We start from the raw sequence: 19,896 nt of genomic DNA, 5'->3' as shown, positions 1-19,896 counted from the left end.
TGCTCTGGGGACCTGAGTGTATGCAGTAGAAGCTTATGTGTGTGTTTGCATGATCTCATCATGACTTATGTGTGAAATAACAGATTTGAACAGGTTTAAATTTCCCTGCTTTGGTTAGAGTGTTAAAATTCTTCCTTTTTCCCTTTTGTGTCACATCATCAAGTCACAGTTTCTGTCTGGCCTGTCTTTCACTTTCATGTGTCTTGCTGTGTATGTGTTGGCCTTACGTGTCCCCTCACCTCCAAACCCACAGAGCTGCAGGGAGATAAGTGGTGATTTGAGGGAAAAGACCTGAGCTCAGTTGATCTCATCTTATCAGGGCTGTGCAGTTCTTCTTTATGTCCTGTTCAGTTGTATCGCTTCCTGAGTGAAAGATTAGTGTTATTTATATACGTAATGCTGGACACCTAAATACCTAGAGAGTTTTAATGAATATGTTTGAGAGTTTCTGATGAAACTAAATTGAAGAAAGGTAGTGCAGTTGAGCTGAGGAGGGGGTGGGGAAACAACTTATCAGCTGCCCAAGAATCATGTGTCTGACGTTATTGTGTTGGGGAAAAAAAAAAATTCAGATTTTAAACGTTTAACAAAAAAAGAAATATCAATTACAAATATATACAAATTCGAATTTTTGCGTTGTAATTTCAAACTAATTTTTGTCATATCTTCCTGAATAAACTGAAATGCTTGTTTTAAATTTTACTATTATATATTTTTTTCAAATTAAAAGGAATTTTTAAAGGATTTTAAAAGACTACCTGAACTTGATAATGATGATCATGATGATCATGATGATGGGCCTCTTCCTTGGTGTTTAATTTCTCACAGCACCTCTGCCTCGACTTTTTTTTAATCCAGCATGCACTTCCAGACAGCACATCTCCAGAACACTTTAATAATTCAGATAAGGTAAATGAGGAACTGGAGGAGTGCTATATTTATCTCGGTTATTTTCAGTACAAACAACAATGACCCAAGCTTGCGAGATGAGCTGGAGGGAATGTGACATTGACTAAAATAATTTTTGTGTTTATTATGTACTTGTCATGTCCCCCCCCCCCCATGTTCATTAATGAAATTCAGCAAATCATGTAATGTTTAATACTGGAAAATTATTGAGTATAATTTTTAGTACAAGCTTAAAAATAGAGAACATAAACAGAACATAAAGCAGAGTCTGAGTTCGGTTTAAAATCACTGATCTATATAGATTGGTGTGTAAAACATGTACAGCATTCCAGAATCCCATCAGCTGGCCAGATTGAAATGAAATTGCAGGTAGTCAGGGACCTTAGTCTATTTGGTCTTTATTAATGTTGCATAAGCTAAGTGCAATGTAAATACCCCTTTGACAGCGGCATGATGTAACAACAAGTAATAATAAGGAAAGTCCACGTTAGAGTCACCTAGCTCTGACTCGTCTCCCTCCAGCAGATACTCTACAGCTTTCCATTTTAATTTTCATAATTTCCGTCACATACCCACAGCAGTCTCCGCCCTTCCAAATTCAAACAGCTACACATTACACAACGTCACCATGAATCAGGAAGCGGCTGATGACGCCACATCTCGTTGCCGAAACAAAACAAGGCTGAGGGAACCAAAAATAGCACTCGCCTACATTATACACACATACACACACATTCTGAAACTGTCGTTTTGTATAGTGGACGCAGGCAAAGAAGAGAAACATTACGATGGTGAAATAGAGAGGTGGAGATAGATAGATAGCCACATAGGCACAACAAGAGAGACAGAGAGGAAGCTGGGTTCGTGTTCACAGTAGTGTGGGAGGAAAACGAGAGAGAAAGAGTTTGGTAATTGGAGGGGGGAATTCTGTATCCCGCTACAGCGTGAGAAATCCCAGCATGCAATATGACTAACCTCTCGCTGGCACGGCACTCATAAACCTGACGCACAGAGAGAGAGAAAGAGAATGCCTGAAACCAAGACAGGAAGCTGTTTGGTGGCACTTGTCTCTCTGTGAGGAAATCCTGCCATTATGATACACATTCATAGCTCAGAAAGCTAAGGAGGTCAGTAATTTACAGCATGTTTTCCAACACCAACCATTAGTTGGAGTTCAAACAAACTGGTGCTTGGATGCAAAATTTACAAAAAGCACCTGTTTGCATCACTATAATGTAATTTTATTACATCATCATCACCATAACAGAGTATGTGCATCATATGCCTTTACAGAGATTTACCTGATGTTTGGGAATTTCCTGATATATACACTATAGAGTGAAACAGATTAGAAGAGTGTAAGTAAGAGAGAAAGCATGACAGACTGTGGTGTTGTAGGAAAATAATCCAAGTTGCTGTTATCATCCCGAAGTATTATGTCCAAAAGGGTTTTATACCACAGCAATTCGGCCAACAGTTACCACTTTTAATTTATTAATGGTTTACATCATGCTTAAGCATTTACGGTTACATTTAATGCTGTGGATCCTGTTTCTGTAGTTACTGTAGAACTAATAATGCTTAGAACAAACTCATTCATATAAACCTGTTAGATATACAAGTTGTAAGCTGTAAAGGACATCCTGAAGTACGGTCAGACTTGCTGTTATTGAAAGTTCAATAGCGCTTTGGTATAAAAAGACAATATTAAATACATTTCAGGTTTACTATAATTATATATATATATATATATATATAGAGAGAGAGAGAGAGAGAGAGAGAGAGAGAGAGAGAGTAATTAGATAGATAGATGGACAAGAATTACAACCACTAATAATTTATTTTCATTCCACTGCAAGTTATACACTGTATGTAAATGTGCATGTGACAAATCAAAATCTTGAAAAACATTGATGCTTACTGCGTTTGTCGGGAAAACAAGGTAGATTTTTGTCACAGCATAAATATGAACACATAATGTCACAAACTTCCACAGACTCAGATCTTCAGAATGAGCCACATCCCAGTGCCTCCTCGTGTACACAGTTCAGTTTCTTTTTTATGTTCTCTGTTAGTAAGCAGTGGGTGCATTAATCATGACTCAGTAAAGGTCAAATGAACAACGTTTCAAAAGCAAAACTCCACTGGTCCCAGTGACCATTGCTCTTATGCCTACCGTAGAACAGACTGATGCTGGGAAACAACACACTGATGAACAAACTAGTTTCTGATTGTTTAACCGCACTGCTATCCTGCTCCCTGGGTCTGTCACAAACATTCCATATCTGCCTCTTTGTAAATGACTAACGAGCTAACGATCCTGATTATTACTTGATCACAATTGTAGATTTCACAATCATGTGTAGAAATAAAATTGAAATTGAAATTGAAATTGAAATACTGTAGTTTGTCAACAAGACATTCATTCTTGGTTGGTTTCTAAATATGAACAAACTCTAATAATTGTTCTTCACCCTATAAACTATTTGTAGCCTCTCACTAAACTAGAACTGTATTCCCTCTATTTACTTTTTTTTTTATACATAGTGAAGTTATTTGTTCCCCTTTTTTTTTTTTTTTTACAATCTAAAAGGCAACCTTATATGTTCAATCTTGGTATGACATGAAGTCAGCAGACATTCAAATCATCAATGATAAACTGCTTAGTTGAGTCAGGCTGTGTATTTTCAAGCACCAGAATGCCTTAAGCTGCTTTTCTATTCCTTAGTTTTTCTCCCCAATTTTACAACAGGCACAAACCGGGCAGCACATGCTGCTTCTGAGACACATGAAGCCAGCCAATAAAATCTTTTCTGACTGCTGCTCGTGCTACATCACAGGGCAGCGTAAAGCCGGGTGCACACTGTGCGATTTTTAATAGTCCTTTGCGACTGTTGCTTGTCAGACTGTACGAACACGATCCCCACTGTAAGCCACGTCACACTGTAGGATCTCAGCTGTCATTAACGTCAGACTGTACGAACACGATCCCCACTGTAAGCCACGTCACACTGTAGGATCTCAGCTGTCATTAACGTCAGACTGTACGAACACGATCCCCACTGTAAGCCACGTCACACTGTAGGATCTCAGCTGTCATTAACGTCAGACTGTACGAACACGATCCCCACTGTAAGCCACGTCACACTGTAGGATCTCAGCTGTCATTAACGTCAGACTGTACGAACACGATCCCCACTGTAAGCCACGTCACACTGTAGGATCTCAGCTGTCATTAACGTCAGACTGTACGAACACGATCCCCACTGTAAGCCACGTCACACTGTAGGATCTCAGCTGTCATTAACGTCAGACTGTACGAACACGATCCCCACTGTAAGCCACGTCACACTGTAGGATCTCAGCTGTCATTAACGTCAGACTGTACGACAGTCAAGACATGAAAAACAGACTCGTACGGAGTAGGAGAAGCCACACTGCAGAACTGTGCCTCAAATCTTCGGACATTGCCAGAATTTAATCAGAGGAAATATTTGATTGCAACGGCCGTTAACCGACTGTCGGGGAACGTGTCAAACTAGCAATCAAAGACTACAGATTTTGGCCTAGGATTATAGGAATCTTTGAGGATTCTCAAAATTTGTCTCAGACGATCAAATCGTGGCCAAAATCGTACCGTGTGAACCCGGCTTAATCAAATTGAAGGAAAGCGCTATCTACTCTCTTCCACATACATGAGCTCACAGGTGTCTGCGATTGGCTAGTGTTGCTGTGATTGACAGGGGAGAGACAGTACTCCTGACCACGGATGGCTGTGGCATTGTCGCAATGTCTCCTGACAGTAAGGTGTACGCTTTTCTGTTGTGCCATGCGGTTGCCCCAGCTGAAAACATTCATCTAGTAAGACTTACTGAGGTGCAAAAGTGAAATATCAGAAACTGATTTAGGCTTTATGGAGGATAGGTGGACACCGTTTAGATCTTTATACCAGTCTGACAGTCTTAACCATTTGCTGTTTGATCAACAGAATTTCATGCTTACACAAGAGCAAAGATTCCTTACTCATGTTTATGTTTTGCCTAGATTATGTCATAGACTGGAGGCCGGTATCATTTCAGCGTGCAAATACACACACACACACACACACACACACACACACACGCTGACCGAGATGGATATTGTGAAATAAAACACTTCCCGTTAGAAGCATGGGAGCAAGTCTTGCACAGTTCTTTGTGCAAAAAAAGTGTTTTATACAGTAGACATCAATAGAAGTCTATATGTACTCTACTGTACCTGAAATGTACTGTACAGTGTATATATATATTTCCTGCTGTATACAGACATGCATTTATCCCTGCATCACAAATTAAATTTTTTGTGTGTGTGTGTGTGTGTGTGTAGCTCCCACACATGCCCCATATCAGTGAGTGTCTGATGAAGAGAAGCCTAAAGCCCACAGATCTGCGAGACATGACCTTGGGTCAGCTACAGGTCATCGTCAATGACCTCCACTCACAGATTGAAAGTAAGTGCACTTTTTTTTTTTTTTAAACGGACTGTGAAATATTTGTGGAAGTAAAACCAGTTTTGGAAATAAATGTAAAAAAAAAAAAAATTCATTTGAAACCAGTACAACCCTGTGGAAATTTTTGACTTAGGTTTGGGAAACATCAATCCCGTAAAACCTATCCGTCCAACACTTTTGCTTTTACAGTTCTACATCTGTCACAAACGAAAGCCGAATACAGACCAACAGAGTCTTAACGGAGCTGTTAAAGGAGCTGACACTGCTGCAAATACTGTAAGACTAAGGCGTGAGATAACGAGTGCAAGTACGAGATAAACGAGTGCTGGCATACGTACTGCTACTCAGTCAGTCAGTATGAATGATTCAGTCTTGCATGTCAGCCAGTTACTGTAGTGAAACATCAATAATAATAGAATCACACTTGTAATTTTGTGTAACAGGGTTCATTGATCACCTCCTACACACACGTGTGCACACAGAGAGGGGGTTTTATGTCAGGCATTTCTGAAAGCATGCACTCAAATTGATGAGTTACTTTTGAGAAAATATCTATAAACTGGGAAATTTTACAAACAAGCAGTTTAATGGGTCGCGTAACGTTTTTGTGATTCTGTTGAAGCAGCCTTATGCAATAAACAAACAAATACATTATGAAGAACAATAAGAAGAATGGTGATGTTTCTAGTTGAGTAATTGTAGGCCTGGGCTATTGTAATTCTAAGTGTACAGTTTACTCAGTACAGTGTGCACTGTCATCATCATCATATGTGTGTGTGTGTGTGTGTGTGTGGGTGGCTGAGTGAGTGAGATGGGGTTGCCTAATTTGATTTTGGAATTTCCTCGTTACTTGATGTAGATTGAAAATACTTTAACGTGTACTCTCGTGTCATCTTTCACTTTTCTTTGTGCACTTACAGATAATTCAAGTATGACGTAAATAGATTTGAGAGGATTGATGTGTTTTTAGTATTTAATTAATATTAGTTATTCATTGTTACATTGTTTGTGGTAATACTAACGACTAATATTAATAATGCATCATGTTATGGTATACAAAAGTATCTTTCTATAGTACAGAGGAAAAGTATAAAGTGTTTTTAGCTTGAAAGAGGAATTCAAATAGATCCAAATACAAACACAAAAAAAAATATGCTAAGGTGAAGGAAAGACTAAAATACAATTTAAAAAAAAAATAATATTCTGTGCTATTGCATTTATTTAACACACACGAGTTAAAGATCTTTGTAAAGAAAAGTGAAAGCTATTTGAAATGTCTTTTCAGTGGCTCTCCGGTGTTCAGGAGGAGGAATATAGCGGCTTTGTACTCTATTTTTATGTAGGTTTTGTGTTATTTTGTTAACGCTGTGTTTGTGTCGTGTCTCGGAGCAGGTCTGAATGAGGAGCTCGTGCAGCTGCTGCTGATTAGAGATGAGCTACACATGGAGCAGGATGCTATGCTAGTGGACATCGAAGACCTGACTAGGTGAGGCTTTTTGCATTCATCCTGGTGCTTTTGCTACTTTTCCTTAACAACATTTATCTTTTATTTACCTTCTCTGGTCTGATTAGGGAACTGGTGACATATCAGTATAAAGGACTGTTTAACGAAGAATGGTCATAGAAGAATGTTTATTCTCCCTGTGTCCACATCACAGTTGATCTCCTCTCCTCTGTCTACAGCGTTAGTCAAAAGTGGTCATGTGAAGTGCCACAATGAAACAAAACATTTATATAATGCACTCAGTTTGAATTGTTTTACTTTTAAATGGTAAATGGATTGCACTTTTTTAACCATAGCGGTTCCAAAGCGCTTTACACTGTTTCTCATTCACACTCATGCCAATGGTAGCAGAAAGGCATTAACTTGCCATCGGGAGCAAATTTGGGGTTCAGTGCCCAAGGACACTTCGGCATGTGGAGTCATGAGAAGCCGGGAATCGAACCGCCAAACCTACGAATAGCGGACAACCCGCTCTACCACCTGAGCCACAGCCACCCATGGATACTTTTATCCATGAACTAATCCCTCATTTCTAAGCATTAAAAGGTAACTGAACTCCACTGAGTCTTGTTAGTTGCTTTGTAAGCAAAGAATTTTCTGTCGCTGGTCCTTCACAACTTTTAGTCATTAAGGTCCAGCTCTTTTCTTTTTCCAGTCTTTAACTGCCCACTGTAACCTCAGATTCCAGTTCCTCACAGTAGTGAAACCTAATGTGGTCCAGCGTGTTGAAGATGCTTTTCTTCTCACCATTATTTGAGTTACCGTAGCTGGATGGGTTTTATTTTTATTGTTGTTTGTTTATTATCACTAGAGACTGCTGTATGTGAAATTTCCAAGAGATCATTTCGGTTTCTGAAATACTCAAACCAGCAACAAACCACCAACAGCCATGGCACTGATTTTTCCCCCACTCTGATTGAACATTAACTGAAGCTCCTGACCTGTGTCTGCCTGAGTGTATGTAGTGCGCTGCTGCCACATGATTGGCTGACTGGATAACTGCAGTAATGAGCAGGTGCTCCTAATAAAGTGATTCACAGAGCATTTTGGAAACTTTTGGAACAAAGCCATGAATTCACACAGGCTAACCCTGAGAAAAATGTATGCATTGATATTGTGTGTGTGTGTGTGTGTGTGTGTCTCCACAGGCATGCTGAGAGCCAGCAAAAGCACATGGCTGAGAAGACGCTTTCCAAATAATAAGCCCTGCTGTCATCACCTAAAACCTTCCACCATCATGGCTTCGATAAAGAGAAGAGCCACTTTTCTTTTGCTTCTGTGGATGTACAAATACAAATGACGGAGCACTTCCTGACCGCAGAAAAACTCGTGTGTCTCAGATACTGTTCCTGGCTTTCTGTGCAGTGATTGGCCTTGCTTCTTAATAGTCCTTAATTTTAACTTTTTACATTTGCCAGCAAATTATATGTCAAATTACCAAAAAAAAAAAATATAAGTATAAACAATATAGTAAGAAAATTAGTAGAAAGTCAGACTTAAAAAGCTAAAAAGACCTCACTGTATAAAGAAAACAAAAATTAACTGCTGACATGTTTAAGTTGGACAGTATTCTGGCCTGTTTTATTCTGCACAAATGGTAGTTTTGAACTGAAACTTTTGATTTGAAGGTGCTAAACGTCTAAAAGGAAACATGCCTGCCTTGTAGTCGAGTCGTAGCTTTTTGGTAATATGTTCACACTGATCGGTATTCAACATTTTGTGAATGTTGATCCTCTGACACGAATCATTTTAAATAAGTGTGTTAATATCATTTTCATCCTACTGTATTCAGATTCTTTATTTGAGGGAAGAAATGTTTATGTACAAATATGTAAAATAAAAAAATAAAAACTTTGTTTCATATACTGTGGCCTGATGTCTTTTGCCAGCCAGATCTGCAGATACTTTGACATTTGTCAAATAAATTTGTATACAGTGATGTCCACATTTACTGAGCATGTAAATATCACGGTGTGTGGTCTGAGTATATATACACACACACACACACACACACACACCACACACACACACATTTGGCCTGTTATAGAATGTACAATCAAATGTTTGTGTTTATACAGATGGTACAAAGTGTACAAAACATTTTACAATGTGCTGTTTGTTCTTCAGGCTAAAATCAGAGCAAATGCATAGTTCTGAATGTAAACAACTATTGTTTTATCGAGTCCACGCTTATTAATATTCTAGGAGTAGCTGCCACAGTCAGTCACGTGGTGTTCAGTGAAGTTCACTTAGAGAATGTGGCGCTCTAGGCAGATAATGTCACCAAATGTTGTACATTTTAAAGACGATGTAATGCGCACACCGGGAATATACTAAGAGGTCAGAGCACCTTAAAGACCAGAAATAGATTCCCCCCCACCCCCCTCTGTAACTGAGCAAAACTGACTCACTCTTTTTGCTTGATTAAAGCTGGCTTTGTGTGGTGATGGAGATATTGATTAATATTTTCCCCACCCACACATGCATAGGGTCATAGTCAAGAGCAGAAATGTTAAGGTGTCTGAAATTCTTTGAATTTTGTTGGCAGGAAAACATGAATTCTGGCTATTAAGCGATTGATAATAAATGGTACACAATTTGTGACTCAAACTGAGGTTAAGGTTAAACATGACACATTTTTCACGTAAGCCTCAAGTTGGTGCTTATTCAAGTAGCATATAGCACATTTACAAATAGTTGTGAGCCATTTAACTGAACATTTGTATTCTCACTAGATAGAGAGATAGAATACACCTGACTCTACACTCGAGGTGTGCATTGGGACAGTGGCTTTTACTTTCATGTGTGTAGGAGCGAGCGGTCAAAATAGAAACACCACGTTCAGTGTGTTAGGAACTTGTGTGGTGCTGTGCAATGCGTTCATTCATTCATTCAGTCATCTTCAGTAAGTGCTTTATCCTGGTCATCCAACAATGCAACTATAAATGGACATAAAGCATAATGTCATTCTTTAATAAATAGCCTAAACATTGAAATTTTGACAAATTGTTGTGGTATAAGAGGAATAAAAACGCTTCAGGATGTGCTGTTATAAGACAATAACCACCCTCTGGGTGGAAACAGTAACTCTACTTCATGTCAGGCCTCATCACGTCAACCCATTGCTGATTATTTTCCTATAACAGCATGCCACATCATGCTTAATTTCTTACATAGTAATGGAATAGCCACTAATTCTGGGTTATATAATTTGAGGGATAGTTCAATTTAATCAATAATCATTATCATCTTGTCCATTTAGTCACCCAAATAAATGATTTTCTATATAAACTAGTCAGTGATGTCAGTTAGAGGGAATTTGTACATGTATAACAGCATGTTCAGAGATAAAAAGTAAAATATTTTATTTAAATGACTTTTTTAGGGTTAATTTGGCTTCCCTGAGCGCTTGTGAGTCCTTTCAGTCATCAACACGTCCCTGTAGTACAGATTGCTTACCACGCATTTGCATTGCTTATTTTCAGTTCCCCTTACAGGCTCTAAAAGTCTGTTTTTCAGCTAGACTAGTGCATTTTTCAATGAATAAGCACTGGGAGATTGACTTGGCAAGTCCAAAACTTTCCACTTTTCTCTGCTGATAAGTTACTTGGTTGTTTTGATGTGTCCATGACATTTTTCTGCACACTTTCATCTAGGCTCTGCTTCAACATTTCACAGATGAGGTAATGCTTTGTACACTTTCTCCAACATTCACATGACACTGATAAAAAAAAATTAAATAAAATAAAAAAATTAACAGTAACCACTAGTGGCTTGTCAATAGGGACAGATGAGGCAGAGCCCCACCATTTATAGCAGCCAGTCAGCAAATAATAATCTTAATAAAGCTCCATATATTTTGAATTACACTGGAATAGTAATTATCTCTTTTAACTGGCCAGCGATTCAAAAAAAAAAAAAAAAAAAAGTGAAGCCTTTCTAGAGGAGAGTTATTATACCAAGTGCACAAAAATGAGAACTGCAACAACTGCTAAAAGAGGACTTGGGGCAGGAATCCCCCTCTGCCCCACGCTTACTCTATGAACAATTGCACCGCGGGAGGAGCAGCAGACAAGACAGTTAATGACAGGGATGCCAGATTGTGCCATTTTAAAATACTCTCCTTATCGCAAATTATCGGAATTAAATGTAATGAATTTATACAAGAAAAAGTGTAAATGTAGTCATTGGGTCTATGATGTACGGAACCATTTCTGTACGATAAGTAAGATATATTGGGAGAGGGAAACGGGGATTATGGAGAGAAATATATCCGTACATCAGAAATACATGCAAAATACTTGTTTGCCTATGCAGTGCTTGAAAAAGAGGAATTCCCAAATTGTTTTTGGGCTAGCTTGAGGTGTTTTGTGTGGTTTTGTGATGTAGTTGGGCCAACAATTTTGCTGAAACCTGGTTAATGATATTTCCACAAACACTTACACAAATGTCTAAAAACCGTTCAAAACGAGCTGCTAGACTGCAAAACTGGACGACTTTGTGTTGTTGATTCTCAATTTCTTATCGCACTAGATAGTAGTCCATAGCATAAGTTAATTGTGCCTCTCGACTGAATTTTGTTTGAGGCTGTATCTATATTAATGTCCTTGTACAAATCAAAGTAATGAGAAAACTCTTCTCTCAAAATGATCCAGTTCTACATATTGCCAAAATGTATCTATTTTATTCAACGGACATTGTCACGGGCAGCTTTTCAGAAATCGAAATTAAAAAAAGATTTGTTTAAATTTATCCCTAATGAGCAAACCATAGGCGAGGAAAAACTCCCTGAGGTGACGAAAGGAAATAAAACATGGAGAGGAACGAGACGCAAAAGGGAACCCATCCTCATCTGGGTGACACCAGTGCGATAATAAATCATTCCACTTCTATACCTGTATACTATAAAGTCAAGTAGTGCCAAGTGTGTTAAAAGGAACCTGAGTATGAGCATCATTAGAGTTTTAAGTTTCTTGTATCAAACCGAAGTTATCAGCTGTTCAGTGATGGAGGGTGTCTGTGAGGTAACAGTTCCACAGTAAACGCATGGTGAACTGTAGGCTATCTGTGCGGAGCCATCCTCAGCAACAGTGAGTGACTTTCAGGTGAGCGAGACTCTAAGCAGAAGTGGGTCCATCAGGATGGATCAGACAGGTTTGGAGGGCAGAAATAGTCAGGATCTCAGTACTGCTTTCTATAATACAGTTTTAGACTACTACATATAAATAGAGAATGTGATAAACTGCTTAAACAGTAAACAGTCTCCATGTTCTGCCTTTTATTGATGTTTGGAGTTGCTTTGGGGGTTTTTGCCTCAGCTGACCTCCACTGTGCTGACATTTGTCAACACCAGTGGCCTCCTTGACAATCTTTAAATAAATAGGTGGTGATTTTAATACCAATGCTCTGTGCAGTGATTCTTATTTTCCCCCCGTGATCAAACTATTTGCATGCTTCTGTCTCTAAGAAATGTTTTATTAGCCCACACATTATAAATACATTATGTATAAATACACATTCAATTACATTTAATCCAGCAACACCATTTTTTTTTTTAACATGAAGCAAATCTGAAACTTTAAATAACCTTGTTGTAGAAGTCTGAGAATACGTTTACTGATTCTAAACTACCTTGAATTAATTCAACTTTAATTAATCTTTAAAATGAACTTTTGTTGAATTTGTTCATAAGAAAAATATTACTACTATTAATGAATTGGTTCGACAGAAATTAGTATTATTATCATTATCATTGTTATTATTTTTATTATTATTATTATTGAGGGGGCACAGTGGCTTAGTGGTTAGCATGTTTGCATTCCCTCCTGTTCTGCTGAAGACGTCACTCCATTTTTCTGCTTTGCACCACATGTCGCTCCCCCTTCCTGCTCCACAGAGGACATCGCACTCCCCTCATGCTTCGCAGAGAGCATCACTCCCCCCTCTAGCCTCGTGGAGAACTTCGCTCCCCCCTCTGGCCTTACAGAGAGCATCGCTCCCCCCCTCTATCTCTGTGGATAACGTCACTCCCCCTTGGGCTGGCTCCGCCTTGAGCTCCTTTCCCCCAACTGGCTGCGTGGTAGCCACTGCTCCACGCCCAAGTCAGACCAGAGATATCATGTCATCTCTGTGCGGTACGGAAGAGACTTCCCCACATCTGTACTCTGGAGAACACGTCAAGCGTCCCGTTCCTGGCCCCCCGAGGGATGACAATTGAGTGAACTTGAAAATCCTTAATAACATCTGGTCTGGGTGTCTAGGACCCCCTCCTAAACGTATTATGCATTATGTATTATATCATGGAAATTCCAGAAAAGGGACTCGAGACTACATTTTCCATCAGCCACTGCACCTCACCTGACCACACCACATGACTCTCTGCACCTGTTCTCAATTTCACATTCATTACTGTTCCCCTATATGAGCCTCATTCTGTTTCAGCCACATTGTGAAGTAATTGCTCAGTTTCAATTGTGTTCAGTCATTTCCAATCCTTCCCCCCATATTGCTATTCTGGTTTTTGACTTTGTTCCCTGGATTTTGTACTTTGGTTACTCTACAATATCCTGTTTGCTGCTAGCCTGACCCTTTTTGCCTGCCTTGACCCTAAATCTGCCTTACGTATTGGATATGCTTGCTGGACTTTTATTAAATAAACTGCTTAAACTGCATTTGCATCTATCTCCACCTCTCCGTAGTGACAGATCGCGATGGATAAACGGTACAGAAAATGGATGGATGGATTATTATTGATAATAATAAATAAATAAATAAATAAAATATAGTAATAATAATAGTATTAATAATAATAGTAGTAGTAGTAGTAATAATAGTAGTAATAATAATACTATTATTACTACTACTTTAAATTAGTTAAAGTAGTAGTAGTTTATTATTATTACCATTATTATTACTATTACTACTGCTACTTTAAATTATTATTATTATTATTATTATGATTAATAATAATAATACTACAAATAATTGTAGTAGTCTATTATTAATAATAATAATAGATGCCTGAATAAAATAATAATCATAATAATTACTGCTATTCATAAGAAGAAGAACAAGAAGGAGCACAAAAAGGAGAAGACAAAGAAGAATGAGTAGTATGATGAGGAGAAGGAAAAGAAGGAGGGAGGAGGAAAAGGAATAGTAGTAGGAGGAGGAGGAGAAAGAGGAGGAGGATGAGTAGCAGGAGAAGAAGGAGGAGTTATAGTAGGAGGAGGAGAAGGTGGAGGAGTAGGAGTAATTACATAAGTATTATTTATTTATTTAGTGCATTTCTCATAAGCACAAATACAACAACGGGATTTACCTGGTGGAAAAATATTCTGTTATATCAAATATTTTTCTTTTTAATAATGTAATTATTCAAGTGAAAAGTCTAAACTGGAAATTCCACGATCCTATTCGAGTGCTTCTTTGGATCTATCTTTGGTTTAAAGCCTGTCACAGTTCTGTATAGTAATTCCCCTCTTCTTGATTCTCGGTATCTCTAACCCTATGAACCGCAGTGAGAGATTTACCTAGCCATGTGAAAATCTTAGCAGTCGAGTACACGACTTCTATCTCTTAGTCACACTTATAAAGTGCTCTTGAGTTGTTCAAGAGCAGAGAGTAAAATTAATTGTGGTTTAGTGAACTGAGTCATGTCTGGATTTGAGGAACTTCGCTAACCACAAGCATGTAGCCATGAACTGTACAATCTGAAACTGACATTTGGGTCAATTGCCATTACTCTCTGATTGAATGTCAACATTTACGAGCAGTTAAGGAATAAGAGATGAGCTCAGGGTCTTTACAGTGGTGAAAGTGACAGGAGCATGAACATCCTGAAATGAGTTGGTCTGCCTTGAATCATATTGTCTCAGTATCAGGGAAGTGTCCAGCCTTTACAACTAACTTGTAATAAAAGTACCTTGTTTTCACTCAATAATGTATTTCTTTGAGATGTCTCACACTTCAGAGTCCCACCGCAGTTCTCTGGTAGTCCTGGGGGGGTTCGAGCTTGCTGCGCTTTCCTGTGTTAAATTAACAACAGAGTTTAGCTGAACAATCTGCACTTAGGCAATGGGAGAAAATCTGTATTAATTATCTGAAACTCTATTCAAATTCCCAGTCATGTGAAGCCTCAGCCTGGAATTCTTTTGCACAGAGATGATTTGATTGCCTTATTTCCCTGTCTATTCCGTTGCACAACTTCCAAAAAGAAATGTCACTTTCAGAATTATTCAGCAAACTTATTCAGCCCCCACCTGGATAAAATCAACTATGTGCGTGTATGAGCTAATCGTTCTTAAAAGTTCCCTGTGTTGCAAAACCTGTTCGAAAGTACAGTGGGGAAAAAACATGCAAAGAACAAGAAACAGATTTGGATGCAGAGCATTTGCTGTGATTTTACTTGCCTTAAATAATAAGACATTAGAGGAAGAAAGTTATTCTTATGCTGCGTGTCTGCAGAGTGTCATGATTTTAAAGTTGTAATTGTATAAATATTGTAATATACTAAGGTGAGAAGCGGTTTTCGACTTTCTTACAACTTCATTACCAGGACGCCAATAAAATCGCCAATTTTTTTGCAGGTGATCGGTTTGATCAATAAGGTGCCTTTAGGTCAAAATCATGCAAAGTAGCACTGAATAACTCTCTCGTACCCAATAAACCAGCATTGTAAATGTAAATAAACAGGAACTCTAGATGAATGTCAATTACAAAATCCCATTTCAGCAGCCAAGATTGAATTTGTACAATTTTTATACCCCATTATTGCAGAATTCCTGATTCTTTTTTTATGTTATTTTTATTTCATTTTAAGAGAAGAAAAAAAAATGAGAAGCTGGAGAGACTGCTATAATGAAAATGAGAACAGAAACTGACTTGTCCAGCTTGTTCCACAAGATTCAGCGAGACCATAAACGGTGAAAAATGTGACATTTCATTCATTAAAAATTGTAATTGTTGGCAAATACAACACTTTAGGACATACTCTTTGGTAATTAATCATGACGTTGGGGTAACAGTAACTGCATCACACCACCCTGTTGTAGAACATGCCCAGTCTTGTTTTGTTCCTTACTTAAACGACTATATTAAACTACATGTAGTACAAAAAGCACTGAGTAATAATTTTTTTAGACATCCTGTGTAAACCACTTAATGAATTAAAACATAAATGATGGCAATGTGGCAAGGTGTAGCGAATAATTCTAACAGTTATTACTGTGACAACAATTAAGATCATTCCGACTGTGATTGCTTTGTGCTTTTCAATAAACAAATTCCATTTCGGTCAAAGTAAGGGAAGAAATGAAGAGATTATTTAAAAATAATTGTGTCTAAAGTCAAAACACATCGAATAAAAGCACTGAAATCCAACTTAATTATATTTAATATAATTATTTGCTACATGATCAGTGACCATAGCGCCAAAATTATCCTGACAAATAAGCTTCTGTATAAAGTAATACATTCTTAAGATGATGAACATTTATATAAATCCAGTTTTTAGTTAACAATTTTGTCACATCATCCTCAAGGATGTGTTTGTTAGCATGTTTGTTTATGGCCACTTGACATGAACATGAAATGATTTTCTAGACAGTGTGATTACAATCATACCTTTGTAAGGACCAAAAGCTTACATGGCAAAGTTTTTTGTTTTTTTTTTAAATGGTATGATGTGATATTTTAAACATACTATTTTAATATATTATTATTGCATTGGTTTATGTTTCAGTCTATCAGTCTAACTCTGTCTATCAGTAGTTTACTATTTACTATTATTGTAAATAACTGCTGCTGGTAAAATTTTAATTATTATTATTATTATTATTATTATTATTATTATTATTATCATCATCATCATTACTGAGAAACCATTTTCTTATTAAACATAACTTACATAAAAAGATTCATAACCTATTAACATTACCTTTGTTAGGTAATGTTTTATTAAAATGACAACTTTATTAATATGCTGTAATTGTACAGTCTGGCACTCGGCTCATTCGATTATATAATGTTTAACTAATTAGTTCATAATTACACATGCAAAAATGACTACATTTTAGGCTGTATTGCTTTTTGCTTATTTTTTTTTATTATTATTTTTATTTTTAAAGAATTCCGCTTAATGATTCTGCCTATAACTGTTATTGGGGTTTTTTTTTGTTTGTTTTTAAATACTATTAGCCTAGTTACATATGAAATGCACGTGACGCATCATTTCACGTGCAAACCTCGAAATATTACGTGTAAGAAATATTAAATACATATTTGATAAAAAGTATTGACTGTTAGTTAACCCTTTGCGCTTCATATGCTAGGTACTTCTTACAAACGAGCTATTTATTTGTGTTTTTGTCGTTGCGTTGCTCGCGCTCATGTTACAGTGTGACAGTGAAATCAGTACTTAAGACTTAAAGTCATCACTAATAATACGAAGGAAAGAGAAAAAAAAAAACACACAGCTAAAGGTTAATCAAATATGAGCCAAGCATGTTGACATGAGTTCTTCCGCGATGGGTGTCTCAGGAGATAAGCGAAACTGCGCTCCAGAGGTTAATTCCAGTTTCACGCGCAGTCTGGGCGCATGTGCCCGCTTGCGGCTGCGCTCTGTCTCAGCCACTGTACGCAAGAGAGGGGGAAATCCCGACGTCTCCAAGGACTCTGAAATGGCTATAAAACACCGCGGACAGTTCACTTCATCATACTACTGCGAAGCGTCTCAGCTCCACACCATATCCTACTACTGCTCCAACTTCACACTGCTGAACATCATGTACGGTGAGTAACCTCTGATACACTCTGCATCCAGCAGCTTCTTTACGCACAATTACAAATGTAGAAATTATAGGGGGGAAAAATGATTTTTTTTCGTTTCAGGTGCGTTTTATTTATTTACTTGTTTATCTATCTATCTATCTATCTATCTATCTATCTAGGCTATTTATTTAAGAAATCGTATTCATATTACAGGCTACATATTATTCAGATCAGAGTAAAAAGTGTATAAAAGGTTTTAAATTAGATTAGTCAGATATTTACGAAATATCTATTACGAAATATATATATATATATATATATATATATATATATATATATATATATATATATATATATATATATATATTTTAATTAAAACTTCCTTCTTCTTGTTTACATTCACACGTGCGCGCGCGCCTGCAATCAGCAGAGCCCCTAAGCATGGAAATGATTTTTGTCTCTCCCTTTTCTTTCTAGGATATGGTATATAGAGTGTAATAAAATGTATTTTACACTTGTATTCGTACTAAAGCCATCCGTTACTACTGAACCGAACAGGTTTAAACCAGATTTAAGGTCAACTTTGAGGATGTTACAACCACAAATGCCTAAATATATTTTTAATAGTAATAATAATAATAATAATAATAATAATAATAATAATAATAATCCATCCATCTTCTATACCGCTTAATCCTTTTCAGGGTCACAGGGAAACCTGGATCCTATATTAGAATTATACGTCTAATATCTAAAGCTAAAAATAATAAAAGGCTGTACAACCACCATGATGCGCGTCTTATTTACACTCGCACGTGCACGCGCACCTGTCATCAGGAGAACCCCCGAGGACTTCTGTGTGCCCATTTACAAACATTTGGCTGTACCTCTCTCTCCCTCCGCGTTGCTCCGTATTAATAATGAATCTGTATTTGCTTTATTTAGGCTCTGCTGTGTATGTGCTGATTTTTGCGCTCGTGAACCGCGCTGCCGTGGCAACTCCAGTGCGCGCGACGACGAGCGTCCTAAGCGACCACGCGCACTGCACGACGCGTGCCAGAGACCTGCTCACCGTTCTCAAGCGCGTTCTCGATAACGTAAGTAACAAAGCAATCGATAAAGTAATCAAGTATGTACAGTGGGCCTAAGTAGCCTAAGCAGTGTACGCAAAACAGCTAGTCTATAGTAGCCTTTGTCAAATAATATATATATAAAATACAATCAAGTGATCCTTAGGCACAAAATAATTTGAATAAGCCCCAGAGACAGCCCACCGTCCATTAATATTCATAAACTTACACGTACCGTTTATTAAGCAAGGAACAAAGTATGTACATGCTGTTATAGAAGAATATGCATATCCGATGAGAACACTTCCCAAAGAGTTTTATTCTTCTTACATCACAGCAGTTTGCCAACACTAACAATATTTTTAGCTTGTTTATTAATACATAGTGTTATTTAACTTCATACAATATTGTCTAGTTTTTTTTTATTATTATTTATCGTTTATCGTTACATTACAAGGTTGAACAAGTTAGGTCAGACCTGTCAGAGCTGCTGTTATAGAAAATGAATCAATCAAAATATAATATAATATAAATATAAATATATATCATTCCAAACCCCAAGCTCAATTAATATTAACGGCAGTCTACTAACCTAGGTGCTGTGTTGACAGAAATGAGCTGTGAGCGTCCGAGTATAATGAGTTGGGGAAAGTAGTTGAGGTCAAAAAGAGCTTTCCCCATGAAGAGTTTATGAAAAGTTTGGCCTTTTATAAAATAACGTAGGGTTTATTTGTTGTTTCCAGAAAGAAGGAAAGAAAAAAAGAAACGCTAACGCTACGTTTCTTCTTGTTTTGAGTGTTGAGTTCATGTTCGCGCTCATTAAAACAGCTGTGGTGAACGTCCCAAATTGCGCACTACCACACTAAATAGTGTACCACAAAAAATAATAAATACGCCACACCAGTTGTTGCCTCACATACAGTAGGTAAGAGTAAGCTACTGTTTGGAATGGTTTGGGAAGTGCCTCAATGTGCGTCTCTCACGCGCTATATGCTAATTAGAGCCATTGGCCAATCACAGTAGGTCATTCAGCTTGATTTCACCTGCCGTTAATATGACAGGGTTTATATGCGTCACGTGACTTGTATTGTTACGTCACGTGACGCATATAAACCCTGTCATATTAACGGCAGGTGAAAACAAGCGGAGGGTTT

The 19,896-nt window shown here is 37.6% G+C and overlaps 1 protein-coding gene across 5 annotated transcripts in view; it reads left to right on the top strand.

The window, feature by feature from the left end:
• schip1 (schwannomin interacting protein 1) overlaps positions 1–8,358 on the top strand; it is a 68,121-nt gene extending 59,763 nt beyond the window's left edge. For all 5 annotated transcript variants that reach the window (XM_053651717.1, XM_053651719.1, XM_053651720.1 and 2 more), the window contains 3 exons: positions 5,275–5,398; positions 6,791–6,884; positions 8,051–8,358. In XM_053651717.1, coding sequence (XP_053507692.1) covers positions 5,275–5,398; positions 6,791–6,884; positions 8,051–8,102 — 270 coding nt within the window. In that variant the 3' untranslated portion in view covers positions 8,103–8,358. The remainder of the gene's footprint in view (positions 1–5,274; positions 5,399–6,790; positions 6,885–8,050) is intronic.
• Positions 8,359–19,896: the final 11,538 nt, after the last annotated feature.

This window comes from Ictalurus furcatus, chromosome 20 (assembly GCF_023375685.1).
Source record: "Ictalurus furcatus strain D&B chromosome 20, Billie_1.0, whole genome shotgun sequence".
NCBI classification, from domain to species: domain Eukaryota; kingdom Metazoa; phylum Chordata; class Actinopteri; order Siluriformes; family Ictaluridae; genus Ictalurus; species Ictalurus furcatus.
The sequence above is the reverse complement of the archived record's forward strand: the minus strand, read 5'-3'. Positions and strand labels throughout refer to the sequence as shown.